The sequence below is a fragment of the Dipodomys merriami genome, unplaced genomic scaffold (genome assembly GCF_024711535.1).
Source record: "Dipodomys merriami isolate MVZ:Mamm:240054 unplaced genomic scaffold, mDipMer1.0.p SCAF_185, whole genome shotgun sequence".
NCBI lineage: Eukaryota > Metazoa > Chordata > Mammalia > Rodentia > Heteromyidae > Dipodomys > Dipodomys merriami.
Genome location: NW_027203215.1, coordinates 67,986 through 90,219, shown reverse-complemented (window position 1 = coordinate 90,219; position 22,234 = coordinate 67,986). Strand labels below are relative to the sequence as shown.

At 41.3% G+C, this 22,234-nt stretch overlaps 1 protein-coding gene across 10 annotated transcripts in view; it reads right to left on the bottom strand.

The window, feature by feature from the left end:
• Cep152 (centrosomal protein 152) overlaps positions 1–22,234 on the bottom strand; it is a 66,321-nt gene that overhangs the window by 43,825 nt on the left and 262 nt on the right. For 6 of the 10 annotated variants that reach the window (XM_070026588.1, XM_070026591.1, XM_070026594.1 and 3 more), the window contains exons 2-10: positions 19,013–19,106; positions 12,021–12,124; positions 11,721–11,793; positions 11,383–11,625; positions 10,304–10,469; positions 7,004–7,147; positions 5,446–5,585; positions 2,186–2,386; positions 61–208 (exon numbers count right to left, since the gene is read on the bottom strand). In XM_070026588.1, coding sequence (XP_069882689.1) covers positions 61–208; positions 2,186–2,386; positions 5,446–5,585; positions 7,004–7,147; positions 10,304–10,469; positions 11,383–11,625; positions 11,721–11,793; positions 12,021–12,124; positions 19,013–19,099 — 1,306 coding nt within the window. In that variant the 5' untranslated portion in view covers positions 19,100–19,106. Of the gene's footprint in view, positions 1–60; positions 209–2,185; positions 2,387–3,102; positions 3,164–5,445; positions 5,586–7,003; positions 7,148–10,303; positions 10,470–11,382; positions 11,626–11,720; positions 11,794–12,020; positions 12,125–19,012; positions 19,107–22,234 lie in introns of those variants that run through there. The other 4 variants (XM_070026590.1, XM_070026597.1, XM_070026598.1 and 1 more) reach the window with 2 other exon arrangements.

The window sequence follows — 22,234 nt, the reverse complement described above, 5'->3', positions numbered from 1 at the left end:
TCAGCCCAATAACTCTCTCCCTAGCTCTTTGAAGAGATATAAGCCCACGAAGATACCCACCTGACTGCAACAAGCTGGCACACTGGGTCTGACTCTCCTCTAGGCTTCTCGTCAACCTGGTAATGATCTCCGTCTTCTCCAATCTGACTGCTTCTTGATTCCTTTCCAGTTGTTTTACCTGATCTTTCAAATGAGTGCAAATGTCTTCCTACACAGAAAGAAGTCATGTTGTGACCAGCTCTAACACACACTAAATTTTGATAAGGCAAATGCACAAAGGCAGGAAAACACACATGTGATCTTGGGTGAGGCTCAACTTCTCAGTCTCTTCCTTTTGCAATATTGCTAATAAAGAATGAAGGAGATGACTTCCAAAGTCCCCTTCTAGTCCACATTCAGGAAATGCTGTTATTCTAAAATTAGATTTATTCCTCCAAAGGGAATGTTTGCCTTATTTGCCGTTCATGCTGTCAGTACCAATGTAGGTAGGGACACAGATGAAGGCAAATCCATTTGAATCATGGAGCTTTTATCCCAATCCAGCAAGGATAGAGATCACCTCATGGAAACTTATTCTAGTCTGAAGTCAAAAGCTCATTCTGTTCAGGACTTAAGGGTAGCCAAAAATGTCCTGTCCTTTCTCTGAAATTCATTTAAATTGAATCTATTTCCTCTAATCTCATTCTACGTTAGACACATCTTATTCCTCTTTTCTGTCTCCTCAAAGGAGCCTGCAATGCGTTAAACACAGCAAGTGCTTCAATAAACACTTGACAGATGACAAAACAGTAATTGCTTGTTTGTGCCAGTGTGTGTGTGGAATGTGGGGCCAGAGAAATAACTCAACGGTAGCGTGTGTATCTATCATACCATTCAATTCAGTTCAATCCCCAGCATTACAAACCAAACAAAACGCCACAAAGACAGACAGATGTTTGGGAATAATGAGCCATGAGAGTCTGGAGGCCAGGTAGAAGAAGCCATCAGTGGAGAGTGCACCTACTCTCATCCAACTCTGCAAGCCTATGCAGAGCCCGATAAACTGTGCCATACTCAGCTTAAAAAAAAAAAAAAAGGCCCCTGCAGTACTGGCATGTCTGTGCACATGCCATGCACACACATGCACATGCACACGCGCGCGCGCACGCACGCACGTGCGCACACGCACACGCACGCACATGCGCACACGCACGCACACACACACACACACACACACACGACTGAAATATGCTCAAATTTCAGATTAAAAGGAATTTAGACTTTCTTTCCTGCTTTATAGATCGAGTATCCCTAATCTAAACTCTTTGATTTTGTGCAAATACATAATGAGATTATCTTGGGGATAGGACCCAAGCCTAAACATGAAATAAATTTTGTTTCATACATACATTATATATGACCGGAAGGCAACTTCATACAGTATTTTAGTGGCCCTGCATGACAGAGACCATCAATATGAGGTCAAATATAGAATCTTCCAGTTGAGGTGTCTCGTCAGCCTCATGGAATATACTGGAGTTCTGGTTTTTAGATTAGGAATATTCAACCTGTATTCTCAAAATTGTTTTCCTAAGTACCATTTCCTTAGGCAAAATACCAAAGGCCAGGAGATGCAAGGAGAGCTCCCAGGACAACGACCCAGATTCTGGCCAGCCTGCAGTATACTCCATCCTTCCAGGATGCTTCATTCTCAGACAACATGAGCAACTAGTAACACAGGAACTAAGCAAGTATTAACCAAGTAGAGTTTCAAAAGTATACTATTAGCTGAGCACTGGTGGTTCAACCTATAATCCTAGCTGCTCAGGAAGCTGAGAGCTTAGGATCACAGTTCAAAGCCAGCCCCAGCTCAGGCAACAAAGTCTGTGAAATTTATCTCCAATTAACCACCAGAAAACTGAAAGTAGAGCTGTGGCTCAAAGTGGTAAATCACCAGCCTTGAGAGCAAAAAGCTTAGGGACAGCGCCCAGGCCCTAAGTTCAAGCCCCATGCCTGACTAAAACACAAACTATATCTACTACTCAGGATATATTTACAGATTTTTTTTAATTGGCTTTTAAGTCTCACAATCTAAACACCTTGTAAAAACATCCAGATTTCTGTTTGAGGAGTCACAAAGTATCAGTGACAAAAAATAATCAGGTTTACTAGTTGCTAACAGTGGCTTGTGGGAAATCAGCCCAACCTGTTCCTTAAGTGCAGTAACTGTAGCATCCAAGTTCTTCTGTAAAGACACCACTTGCTCCTCGTACTTCTTTGTGAGCCCTGTAACAATGCTCTCGTGCTGCTCTCTGGCTCGCTGAAGTGTTTCAGAGTGATGAAGATCCACCAATTGCTGCTTTAAGCTTTCCAGAGCCATTTCAGTTGTTCTGGACTTCTTGATCATCTAGTCCAATACACAAAGGGCATCTGTGTTAACAGTATTTTAACTCTGCGCTCCCCATGGACTTTAAAACTCAACCAGGCTCTAATGAGAGTAAAGAAGCAAGCCAGGTGCTGGTAGCTCATCCCTGTAATCCTAGCTACTCAAGAGGAGGAGATCTGAGAATGGAGCTTCAAAGGCGGCCCAGATGAACAAATCCAATAAACTAACAAAAAGCTGAATGAAGAGCTGTGGCTCAAGTGGTAGAACCTAAGTGGTGAGTGAAAAAGCTGAGAGAGAATGAGAAGCCTGAGTTCAAGTCCCAGTACTGGCACACACTGACAAATATACACATCTACACACACATACACACAAACACACACAAAGGGGTTTCTCCCCATCATGGCCTTTGTTCCTTAAAACCGCCCTAGCTGCTACCCATACAAAGCCCCTGGTTTGCTGGATATGATACTTGTTGAAAATATAGATTCCTAGCTGGGCATCTGTAATCCTAGCTACTCAGGAGGCTGAGATCTGAGGATCATGGTTCAAAGCCAGCTGGGGCAAGAAAGTCCATGAGACTCTGATCTCTAATAAACTACTCAGAAAACTGGAAGTGGCGCTATGGCTCAAGTGGTAGAGCGCTAGCCTTGAGCTGAGGAGCTGAGGAATTGCACCCAAGCCCAGAGTTCAAGCCCCACCACCACCACCAACAACAACAACAAAGATTCCATAGTTACCAGAGGAGTATGAAAGAGGATTTTACGCAGCATAACAGCAATGTGGGTGTCAGGCAAGGAATCTGCTGCTCGAAGTTGACAGTGTTGTGTGCAATACTCTGTGAGCAAAGTGTGTTGCAACTCAATTGTTAGGTCACAGAAAAATGACAACTGCACCTGGAAAACCTGGTAACACTTGCCAGTGGTCATATATTAAATGCAAACTTTTTTGTTGTTCTGTTTGTGTTTGTCTTTGGTTTGGGTTTTTCTTTGTTTTTGTGCTGGTCCTGGAGCTTAAACTGAGGGCCTGGGAGCTATCCCTGAGCTTTTTTGGTCAAAGCTCACAGCTCCACTTCCAGCTTTTTGCTGGTTAATTGGAAATACGATTTTCATAGACTTTCCAGCTCTTGCTGGCTTTGAACTGTGATCATCCTCAGATCTCAGCCTCCTGAGTAGCTAGGATTACAGGAGTGAGTCACTAAAGCCTAGCAGTTTCTGTCTTTTTAGACAAGATCTCATCATGTTGCCGAAGATGACTTCAAATTCCTGAGTTCAAGTGATCCTCCTACTGTCTGAGTGGCTGGGACCACAGGTAAGTGCTACCCGCCCTGCTAAAAACAAAGTATTGAAAACACAGCTGGTACTGCAGGAAAAACAAAAGCCCCCAAAGGGTTTCCTAATCCACCTGGTTTATGAATATGTTATGTGGCAGAGCAAGAGAAAATTAATGCTGCAGATGGAATTAAAGGTATTAATCAGATACCTTAAAATAAGAATGTGCTGCATTCTCTGGTGTAATCAGAGAGACTAGGTGGCCACAAGGGCATGTGAGGGAAAAATGAGGGAGAGGGTAACAATGTTCAACAAGAGATGTACTCATTATCTTATGTATGTAACTGTAACTCCTCTGTATATCACGTTTAGAATTTTAAAAAAAAATTCAAGCTGGAAAAGATTAGACAATGGATTCTGCTTCAGAAAGTAACATGGTCTTGCTATCTCCTTGACCCTAGCCCAGTGAGATCCGTATCAGACCACTAACCTCCAGAACTATAAGATAAACTTGCCCTTTGACATTTTATTTTTTGGATAGAATCTCCCAGTTTTGCGCAAGGTTGACCTCAAATCCTCAAATCCCTATCTATGCCTCCTAAGTAGGTGAGGGTCACAGACACATGCCACCATGCCTAGTTTGATGGTGGAGATGAGGTCTTGCCTCAAATTTGATCCTCCTGATCTCCATCTTCCAAAATTATTAAGACAAAAAAAATATGGTAATCTCTTAGGGCAACAATAGGAAACTATACACTTGGAATATACAGATGAAAAAGGTACAAGACTTTTGAAGAGTAGTAAGGTCCCCCTTTCCAATCCTAAAACACAAGGTAAAGCACCAGTTATAACAGGGCAGAAACAGAAATACATAAGAAAAGAAACACTCATTCAACACACACTGATCACCAACTAAGTACCAAGCACCAGGCTAGATAAGTTATAAAGATAAGGGCAGCCCACAGAAATCTGTGAGTTGTTCCTGGACTGCTATAATACAGGTGGATCGCTTGGCTTGAGGAAAAACTCAAGAAGCAAAAAAAAAAAAAAAAAAAAGCCAACAACTGTGATGGGGGTTATTGAAAACCAACAGTCGGTGCGTTCCAGGGAAAGATGACAGATACACAACTATATAGTCAAAGACCACACAGTCATCTTCACATGGTATTTTGTCCCACAGGGAAAGTGGGTCACTGAAAGGCGTTAGGCAAGGAATGACAAAATCAGAACTGTATTCTAGAAAGATTACTCAGCTGGCTCCAAGAGAATTTGTGGGAAAAGTAAGATCAACGTGTAGTTGAGAGACTTCTACAATTAGAAGAAAAAAATTAGAGACATGCTGGGCACTGGTGGCTCAATGCCTATAATCCTAACTACTCAGGAGGCTGAGATCTGAGGATCATGGTTCAAAGCCAGCCTTGGGCAGGAAAGTCTATGAAATCTTATCTCCAATTAACCACCAGAAAACCAGAAGTGTAGCTGTGACTCAAAGTAGGAGATCGGTAACCTTGAGCAAAAGAGCTGAGGGAAAGCACCCAGGCCCTGAGTTTAAGCCCCACAACCACCTCTACCAACAACGACGATAGTACAGATATCACCAGAACTTAGAGCTGGCTAGCTGAGGAGAGCAGAGGAGCCAAGGTCTTTCCCCAGACACCTGCAGATGTCATCACCACCCTCCAAGAGAAGAGGAAGAGAAGCAGGCTGTGGAGGAAGCTACATGAAGTTTTCTAAATTTAATCCTTCCTCATCATGAGGGTGCTTAAGTAAATGTCAGGCAACAAGTTTTGACCATAAAGTTAAATGGCTCACCTTTTCTTCGTTGCCTTTCAATGCTTGTATTTGGGTCTCCAGTGATTTCACTTGTGCCTCAAGCTGGATCTCCCTCTCTTTTCCGTTCTGGAAGAGTTTCTGTGATTCTCGAAGGCTGAGGGTCAAACCATCCTTTTCATCTAGGGCATGGAAAAGGTTTGGGAAAATGTCACTATAAAGAGGGCCTAACTGTGACAATTTCTAAGAGATCTTTACCATAGAAAAAAAGCATTGCTGAATAAGTCGGGCAAAAGAATGTTAGCTAGTTCAGAAAAGGAATGACTTATAAAACAAAAATTACTTTCAAGACTCCAAAAACATTGCAACAGAATCACTGCCTTTAATTTCTTTTTATTGCATCCCTTTCTGGGGCCAGAAATCTTAATAATTTCAGCATTTGTTTACCTGAGAGGCTACACAGATATAATACATCCTTGTTAACTAAAAATAGAGCTCTGAGGATCTAGGCATGGTGGTGCACACTTAGAATCCCAGCAGGCAGGAAGCTGAGGCCAGTTTGTCAATAAAAGAAAAAGTATCTCAGAACCAATTGCCCTGTATCCATACAGGCAATGGTCTTTTTAACCTAGTCTTAAATTCTTCCCACATTTTTGCTATAACAGCTTCTCTCAAAATGAATTTTGCCAGGAGCTGGTGCCTCACACATATATTCTTAGCTACTCAGGAGGCTGAGATGTGAGGATCACAGTTCACAGTCAGTCCAGGCAGGAAAGTCTGTGAGACGCTTATCTGCAATTAATCACCAGACAACTGGAATTGGCACTATGGCTCGAAGTAGTAGAGTGCTAACCTTGAGCAAAGAGCTCAAGGACAGAGCCCAGGCCCCCAAGTTCAAACCCCACAAGCAAAATAAAAAAAGAATTTCATGAGTATTACAGAAAACGAGCCTTTCACTCTCAATTAAATGTGAAATGAGCTGGTCACAAAATTCTTCTACAGATGAAAGTTCAGCATGAACCACAGTCCTGTAGCCTTCAAGAAGCAGGCTGGTTAGGATTAGAAGCTGAACTTCCTCCAAGTGATCACACCAGATAGGGCAAACTTTTCTATGGCAACTCAGAGCCTCTCACAATTTCCTTGGCTTAAAATGTTTATGCTGATTTGTAGGCTTGGAAAATGTTGCACTGCAAACTAAACAAATCACTCTGGGAATTAGAATACGTCGGTCGTCCAAGGTAATGACATAAGGGATAAACATCTTTTTTAAGGCAGAATGCCCTCAAGAAAGTTAAATAATGCTCATTGAGTCTAACAGCCCAAAAGAGGTGGAGCAGTAAAATACAGAACAAGAAGGGGGGGGGGGGGAGGGGGGAGAGAAAGAATTGCAGAATAGTATGTTCTCAAAGGAAATAATCCAAGGCCAACGACCCAGAAGTAATGAGGTTTTATCTCTCTCACTCACTCTGAGCCAGTCCAATGAGCTTACTAGAAACAGAAAAGATAGACAAGTAACACAATGAAGTGAGTTTAGTGGGAAAGGCTGTCCAGCCACGGGGTAGCTGAGTGTAAAGCAGAGCCCACAGCCGTTGGACCCTACCTTGGGTCATCAGCAGCTGATGGTTCAGGTATCGAATCTGGCGCTCGCTCTCATTTAGTTTTTCCACCAAGTTGTCAAGCTGTCTCTCTTTGGCTTTGTTCAGAACCTGAAGCTGAATAATCTGCACATTCTCTGGAGAACCTGCTTTGGAATTGAAAGGTGATTTGTTAGAGAAAAACACACATACCAAAGTATAAATATACAGTCATTAAGGGTGGGCTTTTTTTCAGATTATGGACACAATGCACAGTATTATGAAATCACTTCCACAGATTGTAATGAACATTAAAAAAATCAAGAAAGAATAGTAACAAAATAAATCAGTCCTTTAGTTAGTTAGTTTGGTGGTATTGGGGTTTAAACTCAGGGCTTCTAGCTTGTTAGGTGAGTACTCTACTCCAAAGTTAGACTTCTAGGCTCCTCCCACCCACCCCACCATCCCTACCCTCCTACACATACCCCCACTCCCACTCTCCCACTCCACCCTTTTTTTTTTTTTGCATTGGTTATTCTAAAGAAGAGTTTTGCTGTTTATTTTGGTTTGGGGTGGGGTTTGTTTTGTTTTATTCTTTAGTTTCTACCCCTCCACTTCTCAGACCACAGTCATAGACCACGATCTAGATCTCAATCCCCTTACCTTATTTTACACTTCCAGTCAAAGCTGTGATACGCTCAAAGCACCAAAGCCAGCTTCTCTCTGATAAGAGAGTCTCAGTGTTTTATGTCAGGGATATAGCCTGGACTTGAGATCCTCTGGATCTCAGCCTCCCAAGTAGCTAAGATTATAGCATGAGCCACTGATTAAATTTAAAAAAAAAAAAAAAAAGTAATACAGGAAATATCTCTTAGGCCTTACAGCAGTTAGGATATCTGAGTGCCATCTCTCTAAACTCTTCATTACTTTTTCAAACTCTATGACTATGAAACTCTAATCAGCAAACTTGACAACTAACCTTATGTTATTTACTTAACTTTCAAACCTGGGAGTTTAAGAAAATGTAACTGGGATAGTAAAGAGATGTCAGGCCTCTGCCCCTAAAGCCAATTAGACCATTAGCCAATTAGACCTAATTCCTCAGTGCACAGAACATTTGAGCAGAGCGGGGCCGCTCTGACATTTGCTATTGACTCTCCAGAAAAAGTTCTGGGCCACCCCCACCATAGCCATCCTGGACCCTACGGGAAGCAACAGTACGATGTCACAGCACGAAAATCCAGTGTGTTTTGTGGCCTAACCCAGATAACCAGGAGTATCCTGCACAACTTTTCCCCAACTAAGGAGAAAAACAAACAAACTGTAACCACACTCTGGTTTTTCAACATGCAAAATAATTGGAAGTTATTTAATATGCTAGAGTGCATGGCAATAAACTAATTTAGGATAGTCACAGTACAAATTTAGGGTTGCAGTATTTGGGGGTTTCTTGGTTGCTTTTTTTTAAAACTGACATTTCATCTCAGATTTTTCTTGTAGTACTTTTTCTATGAGTACTTTTGTTTTTGGGGTTGTTTCTGGTTGGTACCAGGGGCTAGACTCAGAGCTTCATGCTTGCTGGACAAGCATTGTACCATTTGAGCCACACTCCTAACACCTTCAGGCGTTAGTTTGTTTTTCAGATAGGGTCTCAGGCTTTGGGTCAGGCCGGCTCAGACTACAGACTACAATCTCCTACCTCCGCCTTCCAAGTAACTGGGATTACAGGCAAGAGCCAACTACATTCAGCACTTTTCTTATTTCATATTTATACATAAACTACCAAGAAAAAAATGGAGCAACTAGGATGTGACTGAGCCTGAGATGTAAGTTCTAAAGTAATTTATTAAGCTGGGCATGGCTCACACCTATAATCATAGGCTGAGTATGAAGATTAATGGTTCAAAGTCAGTCCATGAGACTCATCTCCAATTAACTACCAGAAAACCAGAAGTGGAGTGGTGACTCAAAGTGGTAGAGCACTAGCCTTGTGCATAAAATCTCAGGGACAATTTCCAGGTCCTGAATTCAAGCCCCATAACCAATAGGAAAAAAAGTAATTTATTATATTAAAACATAAAAGTCAAATGTAAAAATAAGACAATAGGGCTGGGAAGGTGGCTCAGTGGTAGAGTGCTTGCCTTGCATACATGAGACCCTGGGTTCGATTCCTCAGCACCACATAAGCAGAAAAAAGCCAGAAGTGGAGCTGTGGCTCAAGAGGTAGAACGCTAGCCTTAAGCTGCAGAGCTGAGGGACAGCGCCCAGGCCCAGAGTTCAGGTCCCATGACTGGCAAAAAATAAATAAATAATAGCTGATTAAATTCTTTTTATAAAATGAAAAATCTGAGACTGATGAGAAAAACCAGAATGACTATGATAGACAGCTGAGGAATTTTAACTGTTTATTATGAAATTTTTCATATACATTTTAAGAAAGTAGAGAGATGAGCACAATGAACCCCAAGAACCCACCTCCAGGATTTAACAATGATGAATTCATGGCCAGTTTTGCATCTCTATATTCCCAGCCAATATTCATTATTCCCCAGTAACCTTTATATCTTTCCCTTCTTGTGGTGCCACGGAGCAAATCCAGAGCCTTGTGTGTACAAAGCAAGCACTCTCCCACTAAGCTACATCTCTAGCCCTGGGGTTTTTGGAGACAAGGTTTTATGTGCAGTTCAGGCTGGCTTTCAACTCAGGATCTTCCTGCCCCAGACTCCCAAATGCTGAGATCAATATATTATTGTGAACTAAAGCTCAGATTCACAACTAATTCAGTACAAATCTCTAAAAACAAGGGCCCTTTTGAAATAGCTAGACAATTCTTTGGTCATACTTAAAGTTTTGGGAACCAGATGCTGGTGGCATTTACCTATAATCCTAGATACTCAGGAGGCTGAGATCTGAGGATCATGTTTCCAAGACTGATCAGGGAAGTTTGTGAGACGCTAATCTCCAATTAACCACCAAAAAGGCAAAAGTGGTATTGTGGCTCAAGTGGTAGAGAGCACTGGCCTTGAATAAAAAAGTTAAGGGAAAGCACCCAGGCCCTAAGTTCAAGCCCCACTACTGGCACATGTACACACACGTGCAAATGCATACACACACACACACACACACACACACACACACACACACACACACACACACACACACACACACACACACACACACACACACACACACACACACACACACACACACACACACACACACACACACACACACACACACACACACACACACACACCCCCACGAATGGCCAGTGTTCAAAATCTCCCAATTACATTATTAAAAATAAATATAAATATGACACCTACTTTCATTAGCTCCTAAAAACTGTTGTTGCAAGCCTTCAAATCTATCGCTTCCAGCTGTTTCCTGCCCTGGTGAGCTACTGCTCTGAACAGAAGATTGATATGGTTTATATATCACTTTATATGGTTCCAGAGTTGGACCGTTGGGACTTTGTGATGAACCAAATTGCTATGAAAACATGAAAAATGAAATGATTTATTAGGATTAGTGGAGATTTTGTCCAAAATTATCTAAATTAGACTCCTTGATTTCACGCTATAAAAGCTAACTGGAGTACAGTTACAAGCTTTTTATAGACATCTTTGCTTGGTATAATTTCATACTGTTAATTCCTTCATTCTTCACATTGCATGATTATACAATAAAAATAGCCTCCTTGAATAGTAAACATATCTTGTCAATAAGTGACATATAACAACAACTAGCAAAATAAGGCACTTCTTGTCACTGAGAAATTGTAAAAAGTAACGATATGTTACTTCACTAAACTTTCCCAGAGAAAAAAATACAGTGGTTTTTCTTCCTTAGCATTCATCTTACTGACTCCTATAAAACCATACAAAACAGGTATTTACTTTGAGTGTCTGGTCTAAGATCTGTTCTAAGGAATTTGAGTAAATGATTTCATCTACATAAAATGATTATTTAAATAACTCTATCAAAGGGCTGGGAAGGTGGCTCAGTGGTAGAGCACTTGCCTTGCATGCCTGAGGCCCTGGGTTCGATTCCTCAGCACCACATAAGCAAAAAGAAAAAAGCACTGTGGTTCAAGTGGTAGAGCACTAGCCTTGAGCTGAAGAGCTGAGGGACAGTGCCCAGGCCCAGAGTTCAAACCCCACAACTGACAAAAAAAAAAAAAAAACAGAAGCAACAGTAAATAAGGATAATTTCAGACTGAGAGACTTTTCTGCTCAGAGCTAGCTTTAAATCCTCATCCTCTAGATCTCAGCCTCCTGAGTAGTTAGTATTACAGGCATGAACCACTGGTGCCCTGGCTACATACATTTTCTAAAACATATAAAACACACCAAAAAAGTGTATATATACACACAAATTCTGGAATATCAGATTCCCATGATACCTGAAAATGGTTCCTTTGAGGATCTGAAAATTTCATTACATCGGTTGGTTGGTTATGAAGTTCCTGCTTCTGACCAGTGGTAAACGGTCTAAAGTTTTCAGGAAGGTGATACAAATCAGCCTGCTCATGTTTATGGGGAGGACTGTATCCACTTCCGCCTTCATCACTACCTTCTCCATCATGGTATCCAGGAAGCTGATTTTCTTCCCAGCCATTGCCATGTTTCTCTCCAAGGAATAAACCCTGAATTGCATTATATTCCTGTTAGGTAACACACATAAGAGGAAAGCACTTGGGTCTATTTTCAAACTCTCAGCGAAGTCACAGCAGATACTTACATTTACACTTGAAGGTTTGGGCAGCACTTGGTGCTCATTCCAGTTTCTCTCCAATTGCTCAGGAGGATGAAGTCTTAAGAAAGAGCAATACTTTAGATTTAAGGAATCCCATTTATTTGGACAGAGATAACACAAAGAACCCCTAAGATTCTACTACGTGTTGTTTAGTAATTGCCGTTTTCCCTTCAACCTTCTCTCAGCCTTTTACAAATGGGTCAGCAATTTTCTACTCATGAACGTTAGAACCCAAAGACGACTTATAGGATGCCACAACAAGAGAAACTGGCAGCAGCTCCTTACTCTCGTTCTGGGCCATCCTCACTGCAGTCGGAGTAGTGGAGATCCGGAGAGGAAAGTTCGTCATCCAGCATATCATGGGGGAGGTCTGTGAGTAATTGCTGCAACTGAGTCAGGAAAATCTCATCAGTGTCAGAGCAGATGCCCCCCCCCCCCACCGCACGCCCCGCAAAAAAAAAAAAAAAAAAAAAAAAAAAAGCTGGCTTGGAGCTAGCCAAGTGTGATCTTACAAGTGAGACAAGTTTCTAAAGCCTCCAGTTAAGTCATCTCTTAACATTCTACAGGAATCGTGCTCAGCATTTCACTTGAGGAGAGGGAGATATGTACATTGGGTTTTAGAGTAAAAGACTTTTTTTTTTCTACAAAGGGTATCAGATTTAAAACCACATACACAAATTCAGTCAGTCACAATGATGACCACAGTGGCACTGTGTCAGACAGGGCAGATCTGCCTTGGTAGTCACACCTTGGGGACCCAACGGTCTGGCTTACAACAGGGAAGGTGAGCTGCCAGCTGCATTAGGCCCAGGTGGTGAGCAGGGCAGGGGCAGCAGGTGGCCTGGTCCCACTTCAGCCCTGGCAATGTGAGGGAAAACCCTTGGGGAGGGACTAATTAGTACACAGCCATCTAATTCCAATTATGAAAAGATATATAATACTCCACTCTAATAAAGCACCTGGGATCCCATTTTCCACAGTTATCTCTCCTCAAATCCCAATACGAAGTGTCTCAAAATTTCTAATCATGAGACTCAATAATTTATTGCTAAATGATTTATAGTGGGTCTGATTTTAGCAACTTCTCCTTAGAAACTAAGCATCCGTTTAATTTACAAGTGACTAAGTCTCTCCAGAGTTCCTAAGTTAATACCATAAAACCATACTATGCGTTAACTTTGAACACGTTAAATATTCTGCAAAACTGAATGGTAGGAGTTCAAATTCAATGCCTCATAGACTATAGCAAGCGACTGTAATTTTTTCTTATTGTTTTGGCCTTTTGTGGTTCTATTTTTTCTTTTTTTTTTTGGTCTTTGGGCTTAGGCGCTGTCCCTGCACTCTTCAGCTCAAGGTGAGCACTCTACTGCTTGAGCCACAGTGTCACTTCGGGTTTTCTAGTGGTTTATTGGAGATAAAGAGTCTCACGGACTTTCCTACCCGGGCTGGCTTTGAACCTCGATCCTCAGAATCTCAGCCTCCTGAGTAGCCAAGATTACAGGCGTGAGCCACCAGCGCCCGGCTGTTCTGTTTTTTTCTTCAGGGGAGATATTCTTTTGCTGTTATTTTGACTGGGAGTTTGGGTTTGCAGTTCTTTTGGTTTTCATTGCGAGCAATTAGTATAAGGGAAAGGCAAAGAAACTATACATATCTGAGTATCAGTTCAAAGCCAGCTAAAGGCAAGAAAAATCCATGAGACTCTTACATCCAATAAACTACCAAACTACCTCAATAAGGCAGGAAGTGGAGCTGTGGTTCAAGTGGTAGAGTACGAGCCATGAACCAAAGAGCTCAGGGACAGCACCCAGGACTGATACAAGAAAAAAAAAAAAAAGAAGAAAAAAAAGAAAAGACTTTTCTTAAAACATGTATCATAAGCGGGGCACCAGTGGCTCACGCCTATAACCCTAACTACTCCAGGAGGCTAAGATCTGAGGATCGTGGTTTGAGGTCAGCCAGGAAAGGAAAGTCCATGACTCTTATCTCCAATAAACTATTCAGAAAAAGCCAGAAGTGGTGCTGTGGCTCAAGTGGTGGAGTGCTATCCTTGAGTACAAAGAGGCCCAGAGACAAAGTTGAATAAAGCTCTGAATGTTCCAAACTGTCAACTGAGATCTTTTTCTTTTTCGCTTGTTTTTTTTTTTTTACTCTTTTTATTATCTTTAAGTAGTTGCCAAATTGTCAACTGAGTTTCGATGAGAAAGAATTTGGGGATGGGCCTGGGGTACATGCAGTGGAATGGGAGATACCTCCTCACTTCTCATATAGTTCTGACAATCACTGGATTTTTCAAAAAGTGATTTCTCAATCTATGTGGTTCTTTAAAGTAAAACAAAAGAAAGATATTCTTTCTAAGGAAGTTCTTTATCTTCAAATCAACTTGATATTAAAAATCAAGACCTGGGGCTGGGAAGGTGGCTGAGTGGTAGGCTGCTTGCCTTGCATGCATGAGGCCTGGGGTTTGATTCTTCAGCACCACATAAACAGGAAAAAGCTGAAAGTGACGCTGTGGCTCAAGTGGTAGAGCACTAGCCTTGAGCTGAAGAGCTGGAGGGACAGCACTCAGGCCCAGAGTTCAAGCTCCACAACTGACCAAAAAAAAAAATTTTTTTTTAATTAAAAATCAAGAACTTGTGCTTTTCTTGTTGACTAGCTAGTAGCTGCTCATGCACAACCATTGGGGAAAAAAATCATTTTGAGGGACTGGGAAGGTAGAGCTCAGTGGTAGAGTGCTTGCCTTGCATGAATGAGGCCCTGGGTTCGATTCCTCAGCATGACATAAACAGAAAAAGCCAGAAGTGGTGCTGTGGCTCTAGTGGTAGAGTGTTAGCCTTGAGCTGAAGAGCTGAGGGACAGTGCCCAGGCCCAGAGTTCAGGCCCCACGACTGACAAAAAAAAAAAATCATTTTGAGAATTAACTAAATCAGAGTTGGTCCAAAGACAAAGAACAAAAAAGACAAACCACCAATAAGAACAGACAACTGAGGGACACATAAACACATCACAAGCCTAGCTGAGAGGCAGCAAAACAATTCTATGAAGACAAAATAAAACACCTTTATCAAGGATTTTGAAAATTAGCCCATCTGTTCTGTCTATAATTATGTATCACTGCTTTAAAGACAAACATTATTCCACACATTACACCAGGGAAAAAACAAAATCAATGTGTTATACTTACATTAAGTAAGGAGTCCTGCACTGAAAGAATGTTTTCTTCTAAACCTTCAGCAAGCTTCAAGTACATAACCTTGTAACTGAGGGGATTCTTAACAGAGCTATCTGCACAGTACATTGCCCTCCTCTCACAAAGACAAAAAAAAGCTGCATAAACTTTAGCAGTTATGATAGCTTTCTCTGAGATTAACAAAACCGGCTCCCCATAGGGGAAAGAACTAATTTGAACTGAGCAATCAACATATCAAAATGCTCCTGGATCCACAGGTAGACTTATGAAGGAACAGAAATATCCCTATAGTATTTAGTCTTGTAGTTTACATATATACTAACATTTTTAAATAGTTTAGTTCTCCTTCACAAACTTCCTCTGACACATTCTCTGACAGAGCTGAAGCTTTCTTACTCTGGGTTCTATGACTTCCAGGAAGAAGCTAAAGCAGGTAAAGTCCTCCTAACAAAGTCATCAGGAGCAAGATCCGAACCCTGCGATCAAAATGTACCCTCCTAGCCGGGCGCTGGTGGCTCACGCCTGTAATCCTAGCTACTCAGGAGGCTGAGATCTGAGGATCGCGGTTCAAAGCCAGCCCGGGCAGGAGAGACCGTGAGACTCCTATCTCCAATAAACCACCAGAAAACCGGAAGTGGCGCTGTAGCTCAAGTGGTAGAGTGCTCGCCTTGAGCTGAAGAGCTGAGGGACAGCGCCCAGGCCCAGAGTTCAGGCCCCACCACCGACAAAAAAAAAAAAAAAATGTACCCTCCTGCTATTGACTATCACGCCAATTTTTGATTTGATCACTAAACCTTGGGCCACAGAACACAAAATTTCTCTATCAACCTAAGCATGTTACCAAATAGAGAATGTTGGAAATGCATTAAAAAAAAAATCCACCAAGTTTCAAATACTGATTAAAAGACAAAGATAAGAATCCTTATGTACAAGATTTCAACCCATTCATTAATCTCAAATTCAACAGATTGCTTTTCAACTGCAAGTAGCAATCTTCTCAACTGGGACATCATTGTCTTTCAGCTGAGATACCTTCTCTAGAAAAGACAAATTGTAAATCATTCTATAAATTACTTCATATGTTATTTCCGAGAAAGAGAAAGGTGTATATGGGATGGAGAGGTGGGGGAGACATGATTTATTAACTCAAAGAACTTCATCAACCAAACACTATGCAATAACCCTGTGAGAATGTACAACGGACAACAAAGTGAAGCTTTTATTAGAACTGTCAATTTAAATTAACTAAATGGACTTGTCTTCACGGCCTCTAATCCCTGACACACAGGAAAGCAAGCATTCTCAGATTACAAACCACACAACTCCTCCCAAGAGAAAAGCAGAAAACTGAGTAGCCAACAGTCACATGCCTTTCAAGCAGTCTACCTAATACATCCATTTCTAAAAATGATCCCAGCATTAATAATAATAATGCTTTCATAGACGTAAATTAAGTAGAATGTTTATTTTAATCAAAGCACCAATTTTAAAACATATCTAAAAAGGCTCAGTATGGAATTGATTTTTTTCAAAAGCCAGAATAATCTAGGGACTACAGCTTTAGTTTATAAATTTTATTGTTTAGTTCATGCTTGTAATCCTAAGCTACTCAGGAGGCTGAAATCTGAGGATAGGGGTTCAAAACCAGCCTGGGCAGGAAAGGCCGTGAGACTCTTATCTCCAATAAACCACTCAGAAAACTGGAAGTGGCACGGTGGCTCAAGTGGTAGAGCACTAGCCTTGAGCTGAAGGAGGGACAACGCCCAGGCCCAGAGTTCAAGACACACACAGACACACACAGACACAGACACAGACACAGACACAGACACAGACACAGACACACACAGACACACACACAGACACACACAGACACACACAGACACACACAGACACACACAGACACACACAGACACACACACACACACACACACACACACACACACACACACACACACACACACACACACACACACACACACACACACACACACAGAATGAAAAAAAAAAAAGGCCATTAAATTCCCTGGCATTGGCAGGGGAAAACTTATCTAGGTTGCTGCATATCTGGAAGAGAAATATGGCAACATTTATCAGACAGGTAAGAGTTGCACTTGGATAATGTCTCATAGGGTTTAGGGCTACAAATACACAGACACAGGCTGGGAAGGTGGCTCAGGTGGTAGAGTGCAAGCCTTGAGCAAAAGAAGCTCAGGGGCAGTGCCCAGGACCAGAGTTCAAGCCTCAGGACTGGCCAAAAAAAAAGGACACAGGCACTCCTCCAAGCCAAGCCGTCCCTTTTACAGGTGAGCAAAGCAAAGGCCAAAGAACACAGGGACAAGCCAATAAGAAATGTAAGTTTCAAAGCCAGAATCAGACTGAATCTCTCAATTTTCACTTTTCCTCTCTCCATCTATGTGACATTTCATTTATTTCTACACCTTCATACTGCCAATAAGAAGCTGGTGTTTTTGTTCCTTGGAAAAACACTTGTATGTAACGGAGGAAACTCACAGAGAGCAATCAAGAGAAAGTATGAAAATAGGTAAAGGAGCCAGGCACAGCAGTAAACACCTATAAATGCCATGTAGAAGATGAAGACAGGAAGATCACAGTTTGAGGCTGGCCAGGGGTGAGAGAGAGAGGTAACAAGATCTGTCTGAAAAGACAAATTTGGGATAGAAGCAAAAGCCTGCAATCCCAGCTACTCAAGAGGCTCAGAGGAAGATCATAGTTCAAGGCTAACCTTTGAGACCCTATCTGAAAAATTAAAACAAAAAGGGAAGCTGGGCACTGGTGGCTCATGCCAGTAATCCTAGCTACTCAGGAGACTGAGATCTCAGGATCATGGTTCAAAGCTGGCCCAGGCAGGAAAGTCCGTGAGACTCTTATCTCCAATAAACCACTCACAAAACTGGAAGTGGTGCTGTGGCTCAAATGGTAGAGTGCTAGCCTTGAACTGAAGACCTGAGGGACAGCGCCCAGGCCCAAAGTTCAAGTCCCAGGACCGAGCCAAAAAAAAAAAGGCTAGAATGTGCTAAAGTACCTCTGAGAAAGCTCAAGGCCTTGAATTTAAACCACATTACTATTTTTAAAAAGCTAAAGGAAATTATATGCAAAATATGATCAAAAATATGAAAACTTTTAAAACACATCATTTCTTGAATTTTCTTGGGTAATAACAAAATTCACTGTCAGTCAGGTAACATGGAATATAACTCCTTCCAGTGTGAGAACAAAACAACACATGTTCCCATAATTACATCAGTAAGGCAGTCAATAAATAGAAGAAAGCTGTACAATGGAATCCTGCCCCTCCAATGCACCATTCCAAGCTCCTGGGAGCTGTAGTATTCTATTACTAAACTACTAACATAAAATCTCCCCACCATCTGCGACCTAAACCATCCGATCTTTCTGCTCAAGATCGTTTTCAAGTATATCACCACCAAATGAACCATCAACAACAGCAAGTACTACCTTAATACCCCAAGCCACCAGCTTGGGGTATTTCTCCATATGTAAGTTAAGCTTCCTCTCTAGATGAACAATAACCAAGCTATTTCTTGGACACTGCAGAAAAGCACATGGATACTCTGGCATGCCCAAGTGACAATCTGCCTTTAGCCACGGTTTGTTTTACCAATGACTGAGCAGCTTATAAAAACGATTCATATTCACAACAGTAACTCATGGAGTAACAGGCACTCATCCACCTTTGAAGGGTCCAAATACCCATCAGCTTACAGCATTTTGCCTTGTTTGGTTTTAAAGGAAAATAAATACCCTCAAAATGACACAAGACGAGCACAAAGAAAAGCTGGGAAGGACTGGGTTTAGAGTCTTTTTGTTTTTCTTTTTTGTTTTTTTTGGGTCCGGTCCTGGGGCCTGAACTCTAGGCCTGGGCGCTGTCCCTCAGCTCTTCAGCTCAAGGCTAGCACTCTACCACTTGAGTCACAGCGCCACTTCCAGCTTTTTTCTTTTTGCTTATGTGATGCTGAGGAATTGAACCCAGGGCCTCATGCATGCAAGGCAAGCGCTCTACCACTGAGCCAACTTCCCAGCCCCTCTTTTTGTTTTCTTAATAACTCACCTCCTTCTCTCTCTCATAGTCTTCTTTGTCATATTCTTCATCTTCATTTTGTGTTTGCAGTGCCACACTGCCGAAGTCTAATGACATGGTCCTCCTATGGGAAAGGGAAGATGTTTGAGTTCTAAAATGCCCATCTATACAGAACTACACTAAGAGATGCTGTATACAATGTCAAAGACAATAGCCTTGGAAGAAAATACACATGACATATATGAAAAACAGTATACACACAAAAAATAAGATATTAATACTGTACATACAAAAACTAAGATAATTAAACTATAAGAATACCAGAAAGAAAAATCTTGAGAATAAGCTCAAACGAAATTTCAAAGTTGATGTATTATACATGACACAGGCAGGATCCCCTGTAGTTTACTCCATTGTTTGAACACAAACCCAAATTTCATGCTTTACAAAGAGAAAGTCTCTAAATCCTGAGCTTAATGACTATTACCCGAGAAATCATTTACAATCTGTTAAAAACCATAGAGTGCACAACAAAAACGGACTTAGATGTCCTGCTCTTAAGCATGTAAAATCAGATTCTGGCAAAACTCTAAGAAGTGAAGGACATGAAACTATATCATTATGAGGTTCCAGTTCCACAGGGAAGAGGAAGAGATGAATTTTAAACCCAAGATAGGCTAATTACTTAAATTTCACTCAAGGATCCTGATACTGCACCTAAAATCCCCACAATTTCAAAACACTGAACAATTCTGACCAAGTATCACCGATTATCTGGCCTAATACTGTTCTCTGATAATTCATAAAGGGAACACTTGATGGAAACATAACCACAAAAAGATTTGTATAAGGCCAAAAGGTATCATTAATAAATCAAATACTACGTATCAAAAATACAACACTAACAAAGTCAAAATATAAAATTCTTTTTTGTTGTTGTTGGTCGTGGTCTTGAACTCTGGGCCTGGACACTGTCCCTCAACTCTTCAGCTCAAGGCTAGCACTCTACTACTTGAGCCACAGCACCACTTCCAGCATTTTCTGTTTATGTGGTGCTGAGGAACCGAACCCAGAACCTTAGACATGCAAGACAAGCACTCTACCACTGAGCCACATTTCCAGCCTCCAAAAGATAAAACTCTAGCAACTAGAAAAGTATTTGCAAAACAGTCTCACCAGATACATTTTGCAAGGAAAAGGAAGCACAGTTCAAAATGGACAAATAACATGACAATTTATTAAAAATAAGAAATTAAAATGCTCAATTAACTTGAAAAAGTTGAGCTTATGGAGAATTCAAGAAATAAAATGATTTTTTTCCTTCACGTAAGTGGTTAAAAGTAACACAAAACAGTAAAACCCATTGTTGGCTATTTTGTGTGGTTTATAAACTGCTGGTGAAAATACGAACTGCTAAAACAAGCTTGAAAACCATTGATATTAACATATGGAAAAACAAACATTTGCCTAAGTCAAACTAGTTCTGAATTCGGAAATACTATTCCACACTAGTAAAACTAATAAAATATTTCCATGTATCTTGACTCAGAAGATTGACTGTTTAAAGAAATCAAAAGGCAAACTGAGTATACTGTATTCTTTTGATTTTGGTTTTTTTTTTTTGTTTTTGTCGGTCATGGGGCCTGAACCCCGGGCCTGAGCACTGTCCCTCAGCTCTTCAGCTCAAGGCTAGCGCTCTACCACTTGAGCCAAAGCGCCACTTCCAGCTTTTTCTGCGTATGTGGTGCTGAGGAATCGAACCCAGGGCCTCATGCATGCAAGGCAAGCACTCTACCACTGAGCCACCTTCCCAGCCCTACTGTATTCTTTTGAAAACATAGCTGGCTAACTAAGATCTTCAGTCTACAAAGCATTTTTGTTCTAAAGCCATTAATAAGAATATTAAAAAGTGTATCTATCCTTTAGTTCTACTTTGATCAGACAGTCTACTGACTCAACACTGACTGCGTTGTCCCTATTTTCTTTGCCCTCCTAGCAAAGAAACTAGATGTGTTTGGTAGGACAAAATATCCCAGTTTTGTTTTTCTTTTTAAATAGTACTGTTTTGGCCTCCTTTAATAAATTATAAGCACCCTGTAGGCAGAATTAAAATGTATCTGCTCCTAGTTGCTGAGTTAATGTTACCCAGTAGGAATTCATTATTTCAATAAAATTTTATTGAATATCATGAAGAATGAATCCACACTATATTCCACATGCAGGCAAGAAAGACATGGTACCAGCTCAGTGATATAAAGAAATAGTTGCAATGATGCACTGTAATAAATTCTGCAGAAGAAAATACAAATTAATTTGGGCACCAGACTAAAAAGGAGAACAGAAACTTTACAGAAAAAGAAGGGGAAAAAAAAGAGCCTTTACATTAGAAATAGACCTTAAAGGACACAATAAGGCTACGTGGTTAAGGAATAAAGACCTTTATTCAGACAACCTGGGCTCGATTTTGGCTCTTCTACTTATCACCTGTGCACTCTTAAACTGCTTTCACTTCTGCACTAATGAATTGGATGTAAACAAACAAAAACCAGCCTCCACCTATATCTGAGCAAAGACAAATGGGACAACCAGTGGGAAACCTTCAACTAATACAAATTCATCTTCCTGATACTGTCCCCCACAAAATAAGTCACTTTCAGACTGTATTCACAAGCTCATGGGCTTCAATATCAGCCCGTCTTACCTTAGCTGAATGCAATTACCCATCTAGGGACTGCATGTGAACTGGCAGGCATTATGAAGGTTATCTAGTAAAATTCAACCTAAATCAAGACTCATTTTCATGACCTCCAGATGTAATAGCTAGGGGCTGGGAAGGTGGAGCGCTTGCCTTGCATGCTCAAGGCCCTGGGTTCGATTCCTCAGCACCACATAAGCAAAAAGAAAAAAGCCGGAAGTGGGGCTGTGGCTCAAGTGGTAGAGCGCTAGCCTTGAGCTGAAGAGCTGAGGGACAGTGCCCAGGCCCAGAGTTCAGGCCCCATGACCGGACCCCAATAAAAAAAAAAAAAAAAAAAAAAAAACAGATGTAATAGCTAGATGGCTGTAGAGGGGGTATCAGAATCGCTTCTGGAAGTCAGGAAATTCCACTTCATTCCGCGAACAGGTTAAACTTCTTTCCGAATCTACCACACCTGGCGGGAGACGCCCCACCTCAATCCTTCATCAGGCACTGGTTTCCAAGATTACCAAGGACCACGGTGGAGGGAAACACCACCCAAGACGTCTTACAACAAT